General features: G+C 50.5%; 1 protein-coding gene across 1 annotated transcript in view; it reads left to right on the plus strand.

The window, feature by feature from the left end:
• Positions 1 to 18,722, plus strand: part of chtf18 (CTF18, chromosome transmission fidelity factor 18 homolog (S. cerevisiae)) — a 167,280-nt gene that overhangs the window by 12,216 nt on the left and 136,342 nt on the right. The window contains exons 2-3 of the mRNA XM_072480886.1: positions 9,297 to 9,545; positions 11,644 to 11,806. Of these exons, the coding sequence (XP_072336987.1) occupies positions 9,297 to 9,545; positions 11,644 to 11,806 (412 nt within the window). The remainder of the gene's footprint in view (positions 1 to 9,296; positions 9,546 to 11,643; positions 11,807 to 18,722) is intronic.

Genomic DNA, 18,722 nt, shown 5'->3' on the forward strand with positions numbered 1-18,722 from the left:
TTCGTATACTACGAGCATTCAGGTAAAGTACACTTATGCTGTTTTTTATGTCTTTGTTATGAATCCTAACACCTTGATCAGTAACTTTTCGCAATTTATTTTTCCTCTTACCCTTTCTCCTAATTTTCCTTGTCTTTGAACCCATATCTCTACATAATAACCTGTCACGTAACCTGCTGCCTTGATCTCCATTAACCATTATACTGTCCATAGCTTTACATTTCCCTTCCCCCCAACTTGCTAGTTTAAAGTCCTTGTGACCAACCTATTTATCCTATTCGCTAGAACACTGGTCCCAGAGTGGTTCAGGTGAAGACCGTCCCAACGGTACAGGTCCCACCTGCCCCAGTACTGATGCCAAAGACCCATGAAATGGAATCCCTCTTTCCCGCACCACTCCTTTAGCCACGTGTTAACTTCTCTAATTTTCTCAACCCTATGCCAATTGGCACGTGGCTCGGGTAGTAATCCAGAGATTATAACCCTGGAGGACCTGTTCTTTAATTTAGTCCCTAGTGTTTGATAACCCCCAAACAGGTCCTCTTTCCTAGTCTTACCTATGTTGTTAGTCCCAACGTGGACCACAACAACTGGATCCTCCCCCTCCTTCTCCAAAATCCTTTCAAGCCGATCAGAGATGTCCCTCACCCTGGCACCGGGCAGGCAACATACCATGCGGGACTCTCGATCTGGCTTACAAAGGATGCCATCAATCCCCTACAACTACCACTTGTCTTTTTGCTCCCCCCTCTTGAATGGCTTCCTGTACCACGGTGCAGTGGTCCGTCAACGCATCCTCCCTACTGCCCTCTTCCTCATCCACACAGGGAGCAAGTACCTCATACCTGTTGGACAAGGTCAAGGGCTGAGGCTCCTCAACTCCTAAACTCAGGATCCCCCTACCTGCCTCCCTTGCAGTCACACCACTCTGTCCCTGACCACTGTCTGAATTAACAGTACTTATTCTACCGGGTGTGACTGCCTCCTGAAACAAAGCGTCCAGGTAATGTTCCCCATCCCTGATGTGCTGCAGTGTGTGCAGCTCGGTCTCCAGCTCATCAATTCTGAGTCGAAGTTCCTCGAGCAGCCAACACTTGCTGCAGATGTGGTCACTGACGGTCTCAATGGGATCCACCAGTTCCATCATCATACAGCAACAGCACATCACCTGTCCAGCCATATTCAACTAGTTAATTAATTAATATATATTTTTTTAAATTTTCTTTATATAACCTCAAGGATAAACCCGAACACCAACAAAAACACAGCCCTCTCTCGCCACTCACCCGAACTCAGTCACTCACCTAAACTCAGATGCACTCTGTTTCAATCAGCACTCCATGTCTAAAGGCACTCCTGCCACACCTTTTGTGCACTCACCTCTCCCAGCACTGTCCCGGCTCTCTCCCGCACTTTTTAAATCTCCCGGCTCTCTCCTCCGGCACTGTTTTCGCTGTCCCGGCTCTCCCTACCCGTGCTTTTTAAATCTCCCGGCTCTCTCCTCCCGCGCTGTTTTCGCTGTCCTGGCTCTCTCTCCTCCGGCGCTGTTTTCGCTGTCCCGGCTCTCTCCTCCCGCGTTTTTAAATCTCCCGGCTCTCTCTCCTCCGGCGCTGTTTTCGCTGTCCCGGCTCTCTCCTCCCGCGCTTTTTAAATCTCCCGGCTCTCTCCTCCTGCGCTGTTTTCGCTGTCCCGGCTCTCTCCTCCCGTGCTTTTTAAATCTCCCGGCTCTCTCCTCCGGCGCAGTTTTCGCTGTACCGGCTCTCTCCTCCCGCGCTTTTTAAATCTCGGCTCTCTCCTCCGACGCTGTTTTCGCTGTCCCGGCTCTCTCCTCCCGCGCTTTTCAAATCTCACGGCTCTCTCCTCCCGTGCTGTTTTCGCTGTCCCGGCTCTCTCTCCTCCGGCGCTGTTTTCGCTGTCCCGGCTCTCTCCTCCCGCGCTTTTTAAATCTCCCGGCTCTCTCCTCCCGCGCTGTTTTCGCTGTCCCGGCTCTCTCTCCTCCGGCGCTGTTTTCGCTGTGTTAAAAGAGATGGCCAGGGAAATTGTAAACGCACTAGTGATAATTTATCAAAATTCACTAGACTCTGGGGTGGTCCCAGAGGATTGGAAAGTAGCAAACGTGACACCACTGTTTAAAAAAGGAGGTCGGCAGAAAGCGGGTAATTATAGGCCGGTAAGCTTAACTTCGGTTGTAGGGAAAATGCTGGAATCTATCATTAAGGAGGAAATAGCGGGGCACCTGGAGGGAAATTGTCCCATTGGGCAGACGCAGCATGGGTTCACAAAGGGTAGGTCGTGTCTGACTAATTTGTTCGAATTTTTTGAGGACGTTACCAGTGCAGTAGATAACGGGGAGCCAATGGATGTGGTATATCTAGATTTCCAGAAAGCTTTTGACAAGGTGCCACACAAAAGGTTGCTACATAAACTAAAGATGCATGACATTGAGGGTAAAGTGGCCCTCCATGGGTGGAGGATTGGTTAACTAACAGAAAGCAGAGAGTGGGGATAAATGGGTGTTTCTCTGGTTGGCAACCTGTAACTAGTGGGGTCCCTCAAGGATCAGTGTTGGGCCCGCAGTTGTTCACAATTTACATAGACGATTTGGAGTTGGGGACCAAGTGCAATGTGGCAAAGTTTGCAGATGACACTAAGATGAGTGGTAAAGCAAAAAGTGCAGAGGATACTGAAAGTCTGCAGAAGGCTTTGGATAGGTTAGGTGAATGGGCTAGGGTCTGGCAGATGGAATTCAATGTTGCCAAGTGTGAGGCTATCCATTTTGGGAGGAATAACAGCAGAATGGATTATTATTTAAACGGTAAGATGTTAAAACATGCTGCTGTGCAGAGGGACCTGGGTGTGCTGGTGCACGAGTCGCAAAAAGTTGGTGTGCAGGTGCAACAGGTGATTAAGAAGGCAAATCGAGTTTTGTCTTTCATTGCTAGAGGGATGGAGTTCAAGACTAGTGAGGTTATGCTGCAATTGTATAGGGTGTTGGCGAGGCCGCATCTGGAGTATTGTGTTCAGTTTTGGTCTCCTTACCTGAGAAAGGACATATTGGCGCTAGAGGGAGTGCAGAGGAGATTCACTAGGTTGATCCCAGAGTTGAGGGGATTAGATTATGACGAGAGGTTTGAGTAGACTGGGACTGTACTCATTGGAGTTTAGAGGATGCGGGGGGATCTTATTGAGACATATAACATTATGAAGGGAATAGATAGGATAGATGCGGGCAGGTTGTTTCCACTGGTTGGGGAAAGCAGAACTAGGGGGCATAGCCTCAAAATAAGGGGAGGTAGATTTAGGACGGAGTGTAGGAGGAACTTCTTCACCCAAAGGGTTGTGAATCTTTGGAATTCCTTGCCCAGTGAAGCAGTTGAGGCTCCTTCTTTAAACATTTTTAAGAAAAAGATAGACGCCTTTCTAAAGAATAAAGGGATTCGGGGATATGGTGTACAGGCCGGAGGAGCTGAGTCCACAAAGATCAGCCATGATCTCATTAAATGGCGGAGCAGGCTCGAGGGGCCAGATGGCCGACTCCTGTTCCTAATTCTTATGTTCTTATTGATTGTGGTCTAGAGTATGGTTGATACTAAAGGTCAATGCGATCATTTCAGCTGACTTTTAAAGGTCCCAACTCCATATGGAGCCTGTGGGAGAATTATTTGTCTAGTCTATTTTATATGTCTGAAAACATTTCTGTATCCTCCCTATGGAGACCAGCCAGGTGAACAATGTAATGGGAAAGACTGAACAATGCAATGGGAAAGACTATTAACTGACAAATATGCACCAAACCTTCACTGATGTGTGTCGCAATCGCTGACGACAGACATAGCTAGCTGTTGTTCGAAGAAAGTAGTGACCATGTGGAAGGAGAGTCTAGCCTGCAAAAGAGGAGCTGTGCAGCCTCGTTGAAGCCCTGACTTCTAATTAATACAAAGAATTCCCAATCCCTGTGTCAATCAAGCAATCTTCTGGGTTTAAAAAAAACAGCACATTTTTGGGGATGTGGACATCGTTGGCAGGGCCACCATTTATCACCCCTCCCTAATTGCCCTTGAGAAGGTGATGGTGAGCTGCTGCCTTGAACCGCTACAGTCCATGTGGTGTAGGTACACCCACAGTGCTGTTAGGGAGTTCGAAGATTTTGCCCCAGCGACAGTGAAGGAATGGCAATATATTTCTGGCTCAGGGTGGTGAGTGACTCAGAGGAGAACTTTCAGGTGGTGGCGTTCCCATGGGATTACTGCCCTTGTCCTCCCAGGTGGTGCGGGTTTGGCTGTTGAAGGAACCTTGTTGAGTTCCTGCAGTGAATCTTGTAGACCAGTGTTTCTCAAACGTTTTGTTTCCCGGGATCCACTTTTGCCAGCGGCGAACTCAGCAGCAATCTTTAAGGACTCGCTGGCGTGCTTTAAAGGGTATCTCGGGACGGCCAGAAACGCACCCACGGGAGAGCAGAAACTGCAAGTCCTGCACTCAAGGGTGAGCCCGGAGATTTACACCCTCATCGAGGAAGCGGAAGACTTCGATGCAGCAATAAAGCTGCTAAAAAGACACTATATTCGCCCGCTAAACCAGGTCTACGCCAGGCACCTGCTTGCAACAAGGCGACAAACCCCTGGGGAATCTCTGGAGGAATTCTACCGTGCACTCCTGGTGCTGGGAAGAAGCTGCAGCTGCCCGCAAGTTTCGGCGAGCGAACACACGGAACTCTTAGTCAGGGAACCTTTCGTGGCAAGTATGCTATCTTCACAAATCCGCCAGCGTCTGTTAGAAAAGGGCACCCTGCGTCTCAGGGAGGCATGGGCCCTTGCAGGCTACCTGGACGTGGCCTCCAGGAACGCCTGCGCTTAAGTTCCCGACCGCGCGGCAGCCTCCTGGGCAGCGTGAAACCCCTCCGCGGCCGACCCCGAGACTTCCCCCACAGGCCTGCGCTGCAAGGCGGCCTAGCAACCCCGGGGGGGCCCCCGCTGCTACTTTTGTGGGCAGGCCAAGGGATGCGGCAAAATGGGCCATTTCGTGGGGGTATGTCAGGCCCGTGTGGTTGCCGTGGTCTCCTGCGGCGAATGCGGACTGCAACCACAAACGTCTCCATGGGCCCCGTGCGGCCAGCGGTCGCCGCCATCTTCATATTCCAGGGCCACGTGCGGACCCCGGGTGCCGCCATCTTGTTCCACGGACGCCACGTTGGAGGGATGGGCGCCGCCATTTTGTGCACCCCCAGCCATGTGCGACCAATGGGTGCCGCCACCTTGGATGAACCCCCAGGACCCCAGCTCGGCTGACCACGCACTGCCCGAAGAGAACTCTCAACTGCTGCGATTAGCCTCTGACTCTGGATCAGTCTCTGCCTCGAACACTCAACTGCTACGACGACCGTATTCATCAACGGGCACGTGACGTCCTGCCTAATCGACTCTGGGAGCACGGAGAGCTTCATCCACCCTGACACGGTAAGGCGCTGTTCTCTCCTCATCCACCCCATTAATCAAAAAATCTCCCTGGCTTCCGGTTCACATTCAGTGGAGATAAAGGGGTTTTGTGTAGCAAACCTCACAGTCCAGGGAAGGGAGTTCAAAAATTTCCATCTCTACGTCCTTCCCCACCTCTGCGCGGCTACACTCCTGGGATTAGACTTCCAGTGTAACCTTCAAAGTCTGACCTTCAAATTCGGCGACCCTATACCCCCCCCCCCCTTACTGTCTGCGGCCTCGCGACCCTCAAGGTCGATCCGCCTTCCCTGTTTGCGAACCTCACCCCGGATTGCAAACCCGTCGCCACCAGGAGCAGACGCTACAGTGCCCAGGACCGGATCTTTATTAGGCCAGAGGTCCAAAGGCTACTGAGGGAAGGAGTCATTGAAGCCAGCAACAGCCCCTGGGGAGCTCAAGTAGTGGTGGTAAAGACCGGGGAGAAGCATAGGATGGTCATCGACTACAGTCAGACCCTCAACAGGTTTACGCAGCTGGACGCGTATCCTCTCCCCGCATAGCCGACCTGGCCAACAGGATCGCGCATTATAAGGTCTTCTCCACGGTGGATCTCAAGTCAGCCTACCACCAGCTCCCCATCCGTACCAGTGACGGCAAATAGACTGCCTTCGAGGCAGATGGGCGGCTCTATCACTTCTTAAGGGTTCCCTTTGGTGTCACCAACGGGGTCTCGGTCTTCGAGCGCGAGATGGACCAAATGGTTGACCGATACGGTTTACGGGCAACATTCCTGTATCTCGATAATGTCACCATCTGCGGCCATGACCAGCAGGACCACGACACCAACCTCCGAAAATTTCTCCAGACCGCAAAAATCCTTAACCTTGCATTTATCCTTATTGTATGTGTGTTTAGCACCGACCGTCTAGCCATCCTCGGCTACGTAGTGCGAAATGGAGTTATAGGCCCCGACCCTGAACGCATGCGCCCCCTTATGGAGTTCCCCCTCCCTCACTGCTCCAAGGCCCTGAAACGTTGCCTAGGGTTTTTCAGCTACTACGCCCAGTGGATCCCCAACTACGCGGACAAGGCCCGTCCCCTGATCCAATCCACAGCTTTTCCCCTGTCGATAGAGGCCCGCCAGGCCTTCAGCCGCATCAAAGCAGACATTGCAAAGGCCACGATGAACGCCATTGACGAGTCACTCCCCTTCCAGGTCGAGAGCGACGCGTCTGACGTAGCTCTGGCGGCCACCCTCAACCAAGCGGGCAGACCCGTGGCCTTCTTCTCTCGTACCCTTCATGCTTCCAAAATCCACCACTCCTCAGTCGAAAAGGAGGCCCAAGCCATAGTAGAAGCTGTGCGACATTGGAGGCATTACCTGGCCGGCAGGAGATTCATTCTCCGCACAGACCAACGGTCGGTTGCTTTCATGTTTGATAATGCACAGCATTGCGGTGGATGATCAAACTCTCCACCTACAACTACGAGATCTTGTATCGTCCCGGGAAGTGAAACAAGCCTCCTGTTGCCCTGTCCCGCGGCACATGTGCCACCGCACAAGTGTACCGCCTCCGAGCCCGCCACAAGGACCTCTGCCACCCGGGGTCCACTCGCATTTTCCATTTTGTCAAGACCCGCAACCTGCCCTACTCCATTGAGGAGGTCAGGACAGCCACCAGGGACTGTCAAATCTGCGCGGAGTGCAAACCGCACTTCTACTGACCAGAGAAAGCGCATCTGATAAAGGCTTCCCATCCCTTTGAACGCCTCAGCATGGACTTCAAAGGCCCCCTCCCCTCCACCGACCGCAACACGTACTTCCTGAACGTGATTGACGAGTACTCCCGGTTCCCATTTGCCATCCCCTGCCCTGACATGACCGCAACCACCGTCATCAAGGCCCTCCATAGCATCTTTGCACTGTTCGGCTTGCCCGTTTACATACACAGTGATAGGGGGTCCTCCTTTATGAGCGATGAACTGCGTCAATTCATGCTCAGCAAGGGCATCGCCTCGAGCAGGATGACCAGTTACAACCCCCGGGGTAACGGACAGGTAGAGAGGGAGAACGGAACGGTCTGGAAGACCATCCTACTGGCCCTACGGTCCAGGAACCTCCCAGTCTCCCGCTGGCAAGAAGTCCTCCCGGATGCCCTCCACTCCACCCGGTCACTGCTTTGTACGACCACCAATCAGACACCTCACGAACGTCTCCTTGTCTTCCCTAGGAAGTCCTCCTCTGTGACCTCGCTCCTGACCTGGCTGGCAGCACCCGAACCCATCCTGCTCCGAAAACACGTGCGGGCGCACAAGTCAGACCCGGTGGTCGAGAGGGTCCATCTGCTCCATGCTAACCCCCAGTACGCCTACGTGGCGCACCCCGATAGCCGACATGATACGGTCTCCCTATGGGACCTGGCGCCCGCCGGAACCCCACGCACATCCCAGCCACCAGTCCCACCCTCCCCTCCACCGCAGCACCTTACAGGAGGATTGGTCCTTCCGCCGGCCCCGTCTAGGCCCCCACGCCCCCCGCAGGCGCTCCCTTCCCAGGTCAGCCATTTTCGCCACCAGCACCGTCTAGGGGTGCCGAAGCTGCAATGGAGATCGAAGCCACTCTCCCGGAGTCACAGATGCCCGAGCCTCCACCAGAGTCACCACCGAAGCTCCGACGATCACAGAGGACGACCAGGATCGACTGATTGCTTCATTTTAAATGGTAGACTGTAAACTGTAATCTAATTGCTCCATTTTAATTGTAAACTGTAAATGTAAACCATCAAATGTACATAGCGATCAGAATTGTGAATAGTTACTAAGCACTGTACGGAGGTATTACTGTACCTCCATAACTAATTATACCACGTTGCCATGTTTTGTAGTTTCAGGCCGCCACCCCCGCCAGACTCTCTTTTTAACAGGGAGTGAATGTGGTATTATAGGTATTACGGTACCTGATAGGCTAAAGCACCATTGGTGGAAACTGTATGCTTTCTATTGGTTAGAATGTATGATAACTCCGCCCTGCTAGGGGTATAAGAACCCGTGCCGTCCCAGCAGCCTTCATTCTGTACCTGAGCTGCTGGGGGAAACAATCTAGCTTATTAAAGCCTTCAGTTGGACTACAACCTCGCTTTAGTGGTCATTGATCGTGCATCAAGCTGTTCAAGCAATTGGAAGAAAGCGACCAAAATAGGGCTCATATTACGAAACAATGTTGTATTTGTAGCGATATGGTGAAAAGTTTGGTCCTTTGTGTGAAAAAAAGAGATTGAGAGGTCGTGTTTATCCTATCACTTGGAACATTAGCTGATGTTTGAGAACTTTATTGACACCAGCATAGGGGAGTTGTGCTATAAATGTAAACCTCGGCAAAGTTCATATGGTTCTTGTCTGTGGGTGGGAGATGAGGGCAGCCAGACTGAGCATGCTTTCTAAATCCATTTTTAATCCTGCCATACAGAGAATACAATTGACCTCCCCTGTGCTTCACCTAATAACCTTGCCATGTTGGTCGTTCTTGGCATTTAACCTCATCTGTGCCCCATTCCTAACTGCCATGGAACCCTGCGATTTAGTTCTGTGTGGCCTCCCAGCATCAAAGCTTTTAAACACTGGCACCGTACTATCCCTCCAACATAAAAACATTTGAACAGCCCCTTGTTTCTCTTCCACAAGACTTCTATGATCCACCGGCACTAATTTACAGCATGCTTAGAACCCTCCAAATCTTAGAATAGCCCCTGATACCTTTACTGCACCCCTGCGACCCGCAATATTTTGATGCCTCCGATTAGTATCACCCATTTGCCAATCTTGGTGCCCTGTGCCGCTGAATTTCTCTAATCTCCCCCCTTACAGATGAGAAGATCTCCAGTACATTTAAGCAATCTAAATTTCGAAACGACAAACTGACCTTCGAAGAAGCCCTCGCAGCAGGGGACAACCTCACCGGGAATGGCTCAAGTGCCAAGGCTCAGGAACTCACAAAGCAGCAGGGCATCTTGGGGAGCTCTGTGGCGAGGAAACGCAATGCTGATGTGCTTCTCTCACCTGAGGAAGAGGAATTCCCTGACCATCTGCTGCATCAGGATCAAGAACAAGCATTGGGTACGTAAGTTTGCTACCTGAATCTGGGAACTGTATCGAGTTGGTGCACTTTGCTTTGATTTCTGCTCATAAATGGTTGAATTCCAATCTTGAGTGCAGGACTGGCCAGAATGACTCAGTAAGGATTGAAATGAAAATGTAAACTTCGCAAAATTAGTGCTCACAGCATAGAGCTTCGGGAATGCAATCCAGTAATTTGTGGGAAGAGATCAGTGAGTCGGGTAGGATCTTCTGTCATTGGAAATCCAGTAATTGCACTGATCTTTGCCTGAACTGGTGCTCCATGCTCCGCTCTGAGATGTCACATCCCTGACGCCAGGCCTCAATGCATACCTTTTTATAATTTGGATTGGGAATGGGAGGGGAATGACATTTCTCAACAACCAGTGGGAAAATGTGTCCTTTCCAAAATCAGTGGCCTGCTACAGAAATGGTTCACAGGCGTACACAATTTCAAGCCTCTCAGGCCCACTGTTTCATTGCTGGTCACTCCACTGTCAGCCATGGTTTCAGCTGACTTCGCATGAAGGACGAGGGAGAGGTGAAGAAATTAAGATGTCTCCTTATGTGACGCAGTGTTAAATTCTGCCCTGGGGTGTTTTTTGCTGCTTTGAAATTGCTACATAAATGTTTTTATTAATTTATGGCACGTTGGCATCGCTGGCTGTGCCAGCATTTATTGCACATCCCTAATTACCCTTGAACTGAATGACTCGCTAGGCCATTTTGGAGGTCGTTTAAGAGTCAGCCACCCCCCGAATGGAAATTGTTATTGCGGATAGCGAAAAAACAACTCTCCTTGTTTTCGTATGAGAGGAACTTCAGCTAGCTCATGGCAGTGCATGGTGCAACACTGCAGTGTAAATGCCCTCCCAAATACTGCAGTCTCCCAACCGCACAACCTTAAATCAGTTTTCAAACAAGTTTAACGTTTTGCCACATTCATCATACCTATTTTTGCTTTGGGATGTGGCAGGATAGTTGCTGCATTATTCAACCACAGAACTCAGTTGAGGACCCAAATGTGTCGTTGAATTTGCCAATTCCTGGATATCATTTGCTCGAACGGTAAACCCGGATCCACAAAAGCTGGAGTCGGCATGTTGTGAGCAGTGAGGTGGCAAAATGCTTGGCCGATCAGTCTGAGAATTTGAAGCTAATAATAAGTATGGGGTACTGGCACTCCAGGCCCCCCCCCCCCCCCCCCCCCCCCCAGACAGAGGGGGTAATTACATCTCTCTGTGTGCACTAAGTCCCGTGGACCAGGGTTGTGTGCATGTCGGGCGAGGAGTTGGATCAGGCTTCACGGTCTTGTAGCCCAGATTTGCATGTCTACGTCTGGGTTTACAGGGAAAGAATGGTCACACTTGGTTGTGAAGTGTCACCGTGGCCTGAATGACCTGCCTTTAGGAGAGTAAGTCAGATAGAGGGCAGATGAAAAGTGCCACATTGACGGCACAAGGTAGATTTGATGAAGAAGACCATTCGGCCTTCTAGGTCTCCTCCTTCCAGAGTATCAACCCAACCATCTTTCCAGTTCAGTATATTGCTATTTCCTGAATAATCCCAGTGCCATGGCCTTACCCACCTTTGCCTGTATAGCATCAGGGACGGCATTCTCTGCCCCGGCCGGCGGGATTCTCCGATACGCCAGCTGTTCAATGGGATTTCCCATTGTGGGGCAGCCCCGGGCGCCGGCACAACGGAGAATCATGCCGGCGGAGAATCGCAATCCAAATTTTTTTTATACTTACTGTTCTGTGATAAGATTTTAGCATTAAGAAAGCTTTAATACAGACAGGAGCAGAAGGAGTAGTTGTGTATTTATAGGTTACAATAAAGTGCTGGAACTTGATTAACTTTTAATGAGTAGAGGAACGGTAAAGGTTCAGTTGTGTACTGCATCTTATGACCTCAGGATGTCTCAAAATGCTTTGTTCAGTGAAATGCCTTGTCCAGTCAGAGTTGTACACAATAGGAAACAGCCAGATTAAAGCTGAGACAAGCTTCAGACCTCCGTGTGCATGTTTAAGTAGTGCCCCCAACTTCATACATCATTCTTTCTGGATCATTGATATGTCGGAATTGTGTTCCTCAGTAACTTCAATTGCAGCAACTCCCAGGCACAAGAAGCCCAGGCTCGGTGCCATGAAGAGACTGGATTTCATGTCTCAGCTCCGCTCCGGTGAACCGCCCCCGCTAGACGATGATATCACACCTCCCTCGTCACCTGAAGACCTCCCCAAGAGCCGACGCCCCAGGTAGGTTGTGACTGAACGATTTGTCTCACTTTATCTCTTTCCCCCCCCCCCCCCCTCCCCACCTTGAAATTGGAGCCACTACAATCCATAATTCCCTGTCTTTGCAGTTAGATTGCATCCTATTCTGATGTTTGTCTAGATTGTTTTATCATGTCAGCGAGCTGCATTCTCTTCTGTTGTCACCTTTCCCAGTGAGTGACTATCGCCAAAGCATTCACTGTAACTCTTCAATAACATGCTCCCTTGGCAGAGTGATAAGAGTTTTTACAGCATGGGAAGAGGCACTTCTGCCCATTGTGTCTGCACTGGCCATCAAGCACCTCTCCACCCACTCCATTTTTCTAACATTTGGCCCTTATCCTTGTATGCTAGCATTTCAAGTGCTCATCTAATTATTTCTTAAATGTTGTGAGGGTTCCCACCTCTACCACCCTTTCAGGCAGTGAGTTCCAAATTCCCACCACCCTCTGGATGAAATTTTTTTTTCTTGCACTCTCTGTAAACCTCCTTCCTCTTATTATAATCTATACCCCTCTGCTTATTGCCCCTTCCGCTAAGGGGGAGCATTCCTTCCTATCCACCTTATTGATGATCCTCATAATTTTGTACAGGTCCCCATCTCGGTCTTCTCTGCAAGGAAAGCAACCCCAGCCAATCCAGTCGGCTTTCATAGCTGAAACGCTCCAGCCCATGGAACATCCTGGCGCATCTCCTCTTCACCCTCTAGTGCCATTGCATCCTTCCTGTAGTGTGGCGACCAGAACTACACACAGTACTCCAGCTGTGGCCATACCACCTTGACCAGTCTCCCATGCAAGGTCTTGTCAAAAGCCTTACTAACGTCCATGTAGGCTACATCAACTGCACCACCCTCCTCTACCGAGTCATCACCTCGGAAAATTCAGTCCAATTTGTAAGACATGATCTCCCTTTGACAAAGCCATGCTGACTATCCTTGATATCTTCCCAAGTGGCGATTAATTCTGTCCCTCAGAATTATTTCCATTAGTTTCCCTTCCACTGAGGTTTGATTCACCAGCCTGTAATTTCCTGGTTTATCCCTACCGCCCTTGTTGAATAATGGTTCCATATTATCTGTCCTCCAGTCCCCTGGAACCCCTCCTGTGGCTAGAGAAGGTTTGAAAATTATTGTCAGAGCCTCTTCAATCTCCTGCCTTGCCTCCTGCAGCGACCTGGGATACATCCCATCTAGGCCTGGGGATTTATCCACTTTTAAGCCTGCTAAAACCATTAATATCTCTTTGCACTCTACACTAATTTGTTCAAGTACATCACAGGCCCCCTCCCTGATTTCTGTACCTACATCATCGTGCTCCATCGTGAATACAGTTGCCAAGTACTTGTTTACCTCGCCTACATCTTCTGGCTCCACACACCGATTGCTACATTGGTCCCTAATGGATCCTACTTCTTTTTCCCTGGTCATCCTCTTGCCCTTAATATACTTATAAAACATCTTTGTATATTCCTTTATTTTACCCCGTCAGTGTTTTTTCATGCCCCTCTTTGCTCTCCTAATTTATTTTTTAAATAACCACCTGCACTCTACACTCCTAGAGTTTCCACTGTTTTGAGCCCTCAGTAACTGCCATAAGCCTCTCTTTTCTTCCTTATCCAATCCGAGATGCCCTTTGAAATCCAGGGTTCTCTGGACTTGTTGCCCCCATCGTTGTCCTTTACAGGAAAATGTTGGCCCTGTCCGCTCTCCTTCCTCTTTGAATGAATCCTAGAATTGTCTGTCTATATTCTTCTGTATTCAGCCTCATCACGTCTCCGGTCCCTGCACTAGTTTAGAAACTTGTTCATCTTTCCTTTTGGTGACTTAATTTCCATCATCGGACGACAACCTTACTGAGAAAATTACAATTGTCTGCCCCTTGGGAAGGAAATCTGCCACCCATATCCGGCCTAGTATTGATGAATTGGCCTTGGCAGGTGGTAAGTAAACCAACAAGAGGGATAGACTTACTTGACTTCTCAAATCTGTGCCTATTGCAGATGCACTCTGTGTGACAATATTAGTAGCAGTGACCACTGCACTGTCCTGTTGGAAGTACAGGCAGTGGCGTGGTAGTATTGCCGCTGGACTAGTAATCCAGAGACCCGGGTCATACTCCGGAGACTCTGATTCGAGTCCTACCATAGCAGATGATGACATTTGAATTCAATAAAAAATCTGGAATAAAAAGTTGAAAGGTGACCATGAGGCGATTTGTTGTAAAAACCCGTCTGGTTTGCAAATTTTTAAAAGTTCTTTATTCATTTATGGAATGTGGGAGTCACTGGTTTAACCAGCATTTATTGCCCATCCCTAGTTGCCCTTCAGAAGGTGGTGGTGAGTTGCCTTCTTGAACCGTTGCAGTCCTTCAAGTGTAGGTACACCCACTGTGCTGTTAGGGAGGGAGTTCCACGATTATTTTTTTTTCCTAGCAACAGCGAAGGAGCGCGATATATTTCCAAGTCAGGGTGGTGACAGACTTGGAGGGGAACGTCCAGGTGGTGGGGTTCCCAGGTATCTGCTGCCCTCGTCCTTCTAGAGGTAGTGGTCGTGGAAGGTGCAGACTAAGGAACTTTGGTGAGTTACTGCAGTGCATCTTGTAGGTGGTACATAAGGCTTTACTGACTTGTGCACTGTAGATGGTGGACAGGCTGGGGGGGGGGGGGGTGTCAGGAGATGAGTTATGCGCCATAGGAATTCCTGCCTTTGACATGCCCTGGCAGCCACAGTATTAATATGGCTAATCCAGTTCTGTTTCTGATCAATGGTAATCCCCAGGATGTTGATTGTGGGGGATTCAGTGATGGTAATGCCATTGAATTACGAGGGACGATGGTTAGATCCTCTCTTGTAGGAGATGGTTATTGCCTGGCACTTGTGTGGCACGAATGTAACCGGAGATTGTCCAGGCCTTGCTGCATTTGGACATGGACTGCTTAATTTTCTGAGGAGTCGTGAATGGTGCTGGAGCAAACATCCCCACTTCTTTCTTTTCAATAAATTCTTAGAGTACCCAATTATTTTTTCCAATTAAGGAGTAATTTAGCGTGGCCAATCCACCTACCCTGCACATCTTTGGGTTGTGGGGGTGAAATCCACGCAGACACATGTGCAAACTCCACAGTGACCCAGAAAACATCCCAACGTCTGACCATATGATGCAAGGCAGGGCATTGATGAAGCCGCCCTAGGACACTACCCTGAGGAACTCCTGCGGTGATGTCCTGGAGCTGAGCAGATTGACCTCCACCCACCACAACCATCTTCCTTTGTGCCAAGTATGACCCCAACCAGTGGAGAGTTTCCCCCCTGATTCCCATTGACTCCAGTTTAGCTAGTGCTCCTTGATTCCATACTCGATCAAATGCTGCCTTGATGGCAAGAGCAGTCACTCTCACCTTGCCTCTGGCATTCAGCTCTTTTGTCCCATGTTTGAAACAGAGCTTTAATGAGGTCAGGAGCTGAGTGACCCTGGCGAAACCCAAACTGAGCATCCGTGAGCGGATTATTGCCGAGTAAGTGCCGCTTGGCAGCACTGTTGATGACTCCTTCCGTCACCTTGCTGATGATGCAGAGTAGACTGATAGGGTGTAATTGCTAATATCCTTTAGGGAAGAAAATCTTTCGCCTCCGGGCAAACCAATCAACCGACCCTCTTAAGACAAACTTTATTTTCTCCAACCGGTTTCGGTGGCTCCGGGTCCCTCCATTCCAGCAAATCCCGTCTCCGGGCTACCAGGGAGGCAAAGGCCAGGACATCGGCCTCTCTGGCTCCCTGGACTCTCAGGTCTTCCAACACACCAAATATCGCCACTTCTGGACCCGGGAGCATCTTCACCCTCAATACCTTGGACATCATGTCTGCAAACCCCTGCCAGAACCCCCTCAGTTTCAGACATGCCCAAAACATGTGAACATGGTTCACAGGTCCACTGCCCGCACCTGTCCTCGACTCCCTCAAAAAACCTGCTCATCCTCGCCACCGTCATGTGTGCCCTACGAGCTACCTTAAACTGGATAAGGCTGAGCCTCACACACGACGAGGTGGAATTCACCCTTCTCAGAGCCTCCTTCCATAACCCGCCGTACATCCCCCATGCTCCCCGTTCCTCTTCCCACTTCCGTTTGATTTCCCCTACAGGGGCTTCCTCTCTGTCCATTAGTTCCTTGTAAATCTCTAACATCTTGCCCTCAACCACTCCTTCCCTTGATAGCACCTGATCCTGTAATCCCGAAGGCGGCCAACCGGGAAAAGGCAGCAGCTGCTTCCTCACAAATCTCGAACCTGTAAGTATCAGCACCCATTCCCACTGGGCAGCTCATATTCCTCCTGCAAGTCCTCTAAACTCGCAAAGCGGCCTGCCACAAACAGGTCCCCAAACCCCCCCCCCCCAGTGCAAACCTGTGATTGTCATGAATCAGTGCCCACACCGAGGCATCTTCCAACCTCAAGATGCCACTGCCGCAGGGCCGCCACCACCAGCGGGATCGGTGGAGGCGTCATCAATGCCCCTAAACCCGTGCCCCTGCAAGAGGCCGCCGCCATCTGCCCCCACGCTGACCCCTCCCCCTCTACCCACTTCCTTACCATAGTAATATTCGCTGCCCAATAATAATTCATTGTGTTTGGCAAGGCCAAACCTCCCACCCTTGCCCCTGTTCCAACAGCACTTTCTTAACCCGTGGAGTTGTCACCGCCCACACAAACCCTGAGATCAAAGTATTGACTTTCATAAAGAATGATTTGGGGGGCAGCACGGTGGTGCAGTGGTTAGCACTGCTGCCTCACGGCGCCCAGTTTCGATCCCGGCTCTGGGTCAGTGTCCGTGTGGAGTTTGCACATTCTCCCCGTGTCTGCGTGGGTCTCACCCCCAAAACCCAAAATGATGTGCAGGATAGGTGGATTGGCCACGCTAAATTGCCCTTTAATTGCAAAAAATAAATTGGTTACTCTAAATTTATTTTTTTTAAAGAATGATTTGGGGACGAAGATTGGGAGGTTCTGAAAGACAAATAAGAACCTTCGCAGCACCATCATTTTAACTGTCTGCACCCTCCCCGCCAGCGACAGTGGCAGCACATCCCACCTCTTCAAATCCCCCCTCATCTGTTCCACCAACCGAGCCAGATTTAACTTGTGCAGCTGCTCCCATCCCCATGCCACCTCAATACCCAAATATCTGAAGCTCGCCCCCACTAACTTAAACGGCAGCTCAACCAACCTCCTCTCCTCCTCCCTGGCCTCGACCAGCAACATCTCACCCATGTTTAGCTTATATGCAGAAAACTGGGCAAACTCCTCCAGGATACTCATTATCCCCCAATATCGCCCAGTGGGTCCGAAATATACAGCAGCAGGTCGTCTGCGTACAATGAAACCCTGTGCTCAACAACCCCTCTCCCCCCAAAACCAACATAATCCCATTCCAGCACCTCAACATTCTTAAGCACCATTGCTGATGGCTCAATTGCCAAGGCAAAAAGCTTCGGGGAGAGTAGGCACCCCTGCCTTGTCCCACGGTATAGCCCAAAGTACCCCGAACTTGCCCGATTTATCTGTATGTTCATTAACGGCGCCCTATACAACAATTCGACCCAGTCCACAAACCCTTGCCCGAACCCAAACTGTCCTAACACTTCCTACAAATACTCCCGCTCCACCCGATTAAAAACCTTCTCTGCATCCATTGCCACTGCCACCTTCACGTCCTGTCTCTCTGGGGACATGATTACCATGTTTAGTAAGCTCCTAACATTCACTGACAATTGCCTCCCCTTTGCATACCCTGACTGAACATACCCTATCACCCTGGCACACTGTCCTCGATTCGCGAGGCCAAGATCTTTGCCAGCAACTTAGTGTCCACATTTAATAGCAATATCGGGCGTTGGACACACACTGCTCCGAATCTTTATCCTTCGGCAGTATTATGGACACCTGCGATAATCAAAAGAGGAGTTCCCTCTTTTCCCTCGCAGCAGAGGCCCAGGGTTCCTCCTCCAAACGTCTTATAAAATTCTACAGGGAACCCACCCGGGCCCGGGGCCTTCCCTGCCTGCATCGCCCCCATGCCCTCCATCACCTCTATCAGTCCAATGGGGGCCCCCAGTCCCTCCACTTGTTCCTCCTCCATTTTGAGCAACTCTAACCCGTCCAGGAACCGCAGCATTCCCTCCCCATCAGGTCCAGTACCATTCTTCCCCTCCCGTCCTTCCCCCTTCCAGTCTCCCTCGTCGCTTCCTGAGTTGGCCAGCATACTACTTGCCTTCTCCCCATACTTATACGCTGCCTACTGGCCCTCCGTAGCTGCCCTACTGCCTTCCCTGTGGACACCAGCCCGAACTCCACCTGGAGCTTCTGTCTCTGCTTCAACATTTCTGCCTCCGGGGCCTCCAAATACCTCCTGTCCACTGCAGAATCTCGTCCCCCAACCTTGCTGTCTCTGCTCACTCCTCCTTCTCCCTATGTGCCCGGATGGATATGAACCCACCCTCCCCCACCCTTACTTGTATCGTTCAGTTCCACATACCCCCGGATGGCAGACCTCATTCACTCACCCACCACCTCATCCGCTAACAACCCCATGCCCAGCCTCCACTGTGGGCTTTGCCTCCCCAAGTCCACTTGCAAGTCCACCCAGTGAGGCGCATGGTCTGAAATCACGATTGCTGAGTACCCCGAGTCAACAACCCCCGCCAGCAGCGTCTTGCCCACCACGAAAAAGCAATCCGAGAGTACACCATGTACACATGGGAGAAGTACGAGAACTCCTTCACCCTCTGTTTCGCAAACCTCCACGGGTCCCCCCCCCCCCCCATCCACCATGAACCCCTTCAGCTTCTTCACCACCGCCGACACCTTCCCCAACCTCGGGCTCAACCGGTCCTAACCTGGTT

This window comes from Scyliorhinus torazame, chromosome 17 (genome assembly GCF_047496885.1).
Source record: "Scyliorhinus torazame isolate Kashiwa2021f chromosome 17, sScyTor2.1, whole genome shotgun sequence".
NCBI lineage: Eukaryota > Metazoa > Chordata > Chondrichthyes > Carcharhiniformes > Scyliorhinidae > Scyliorhinus > Scyliorhinus torazame.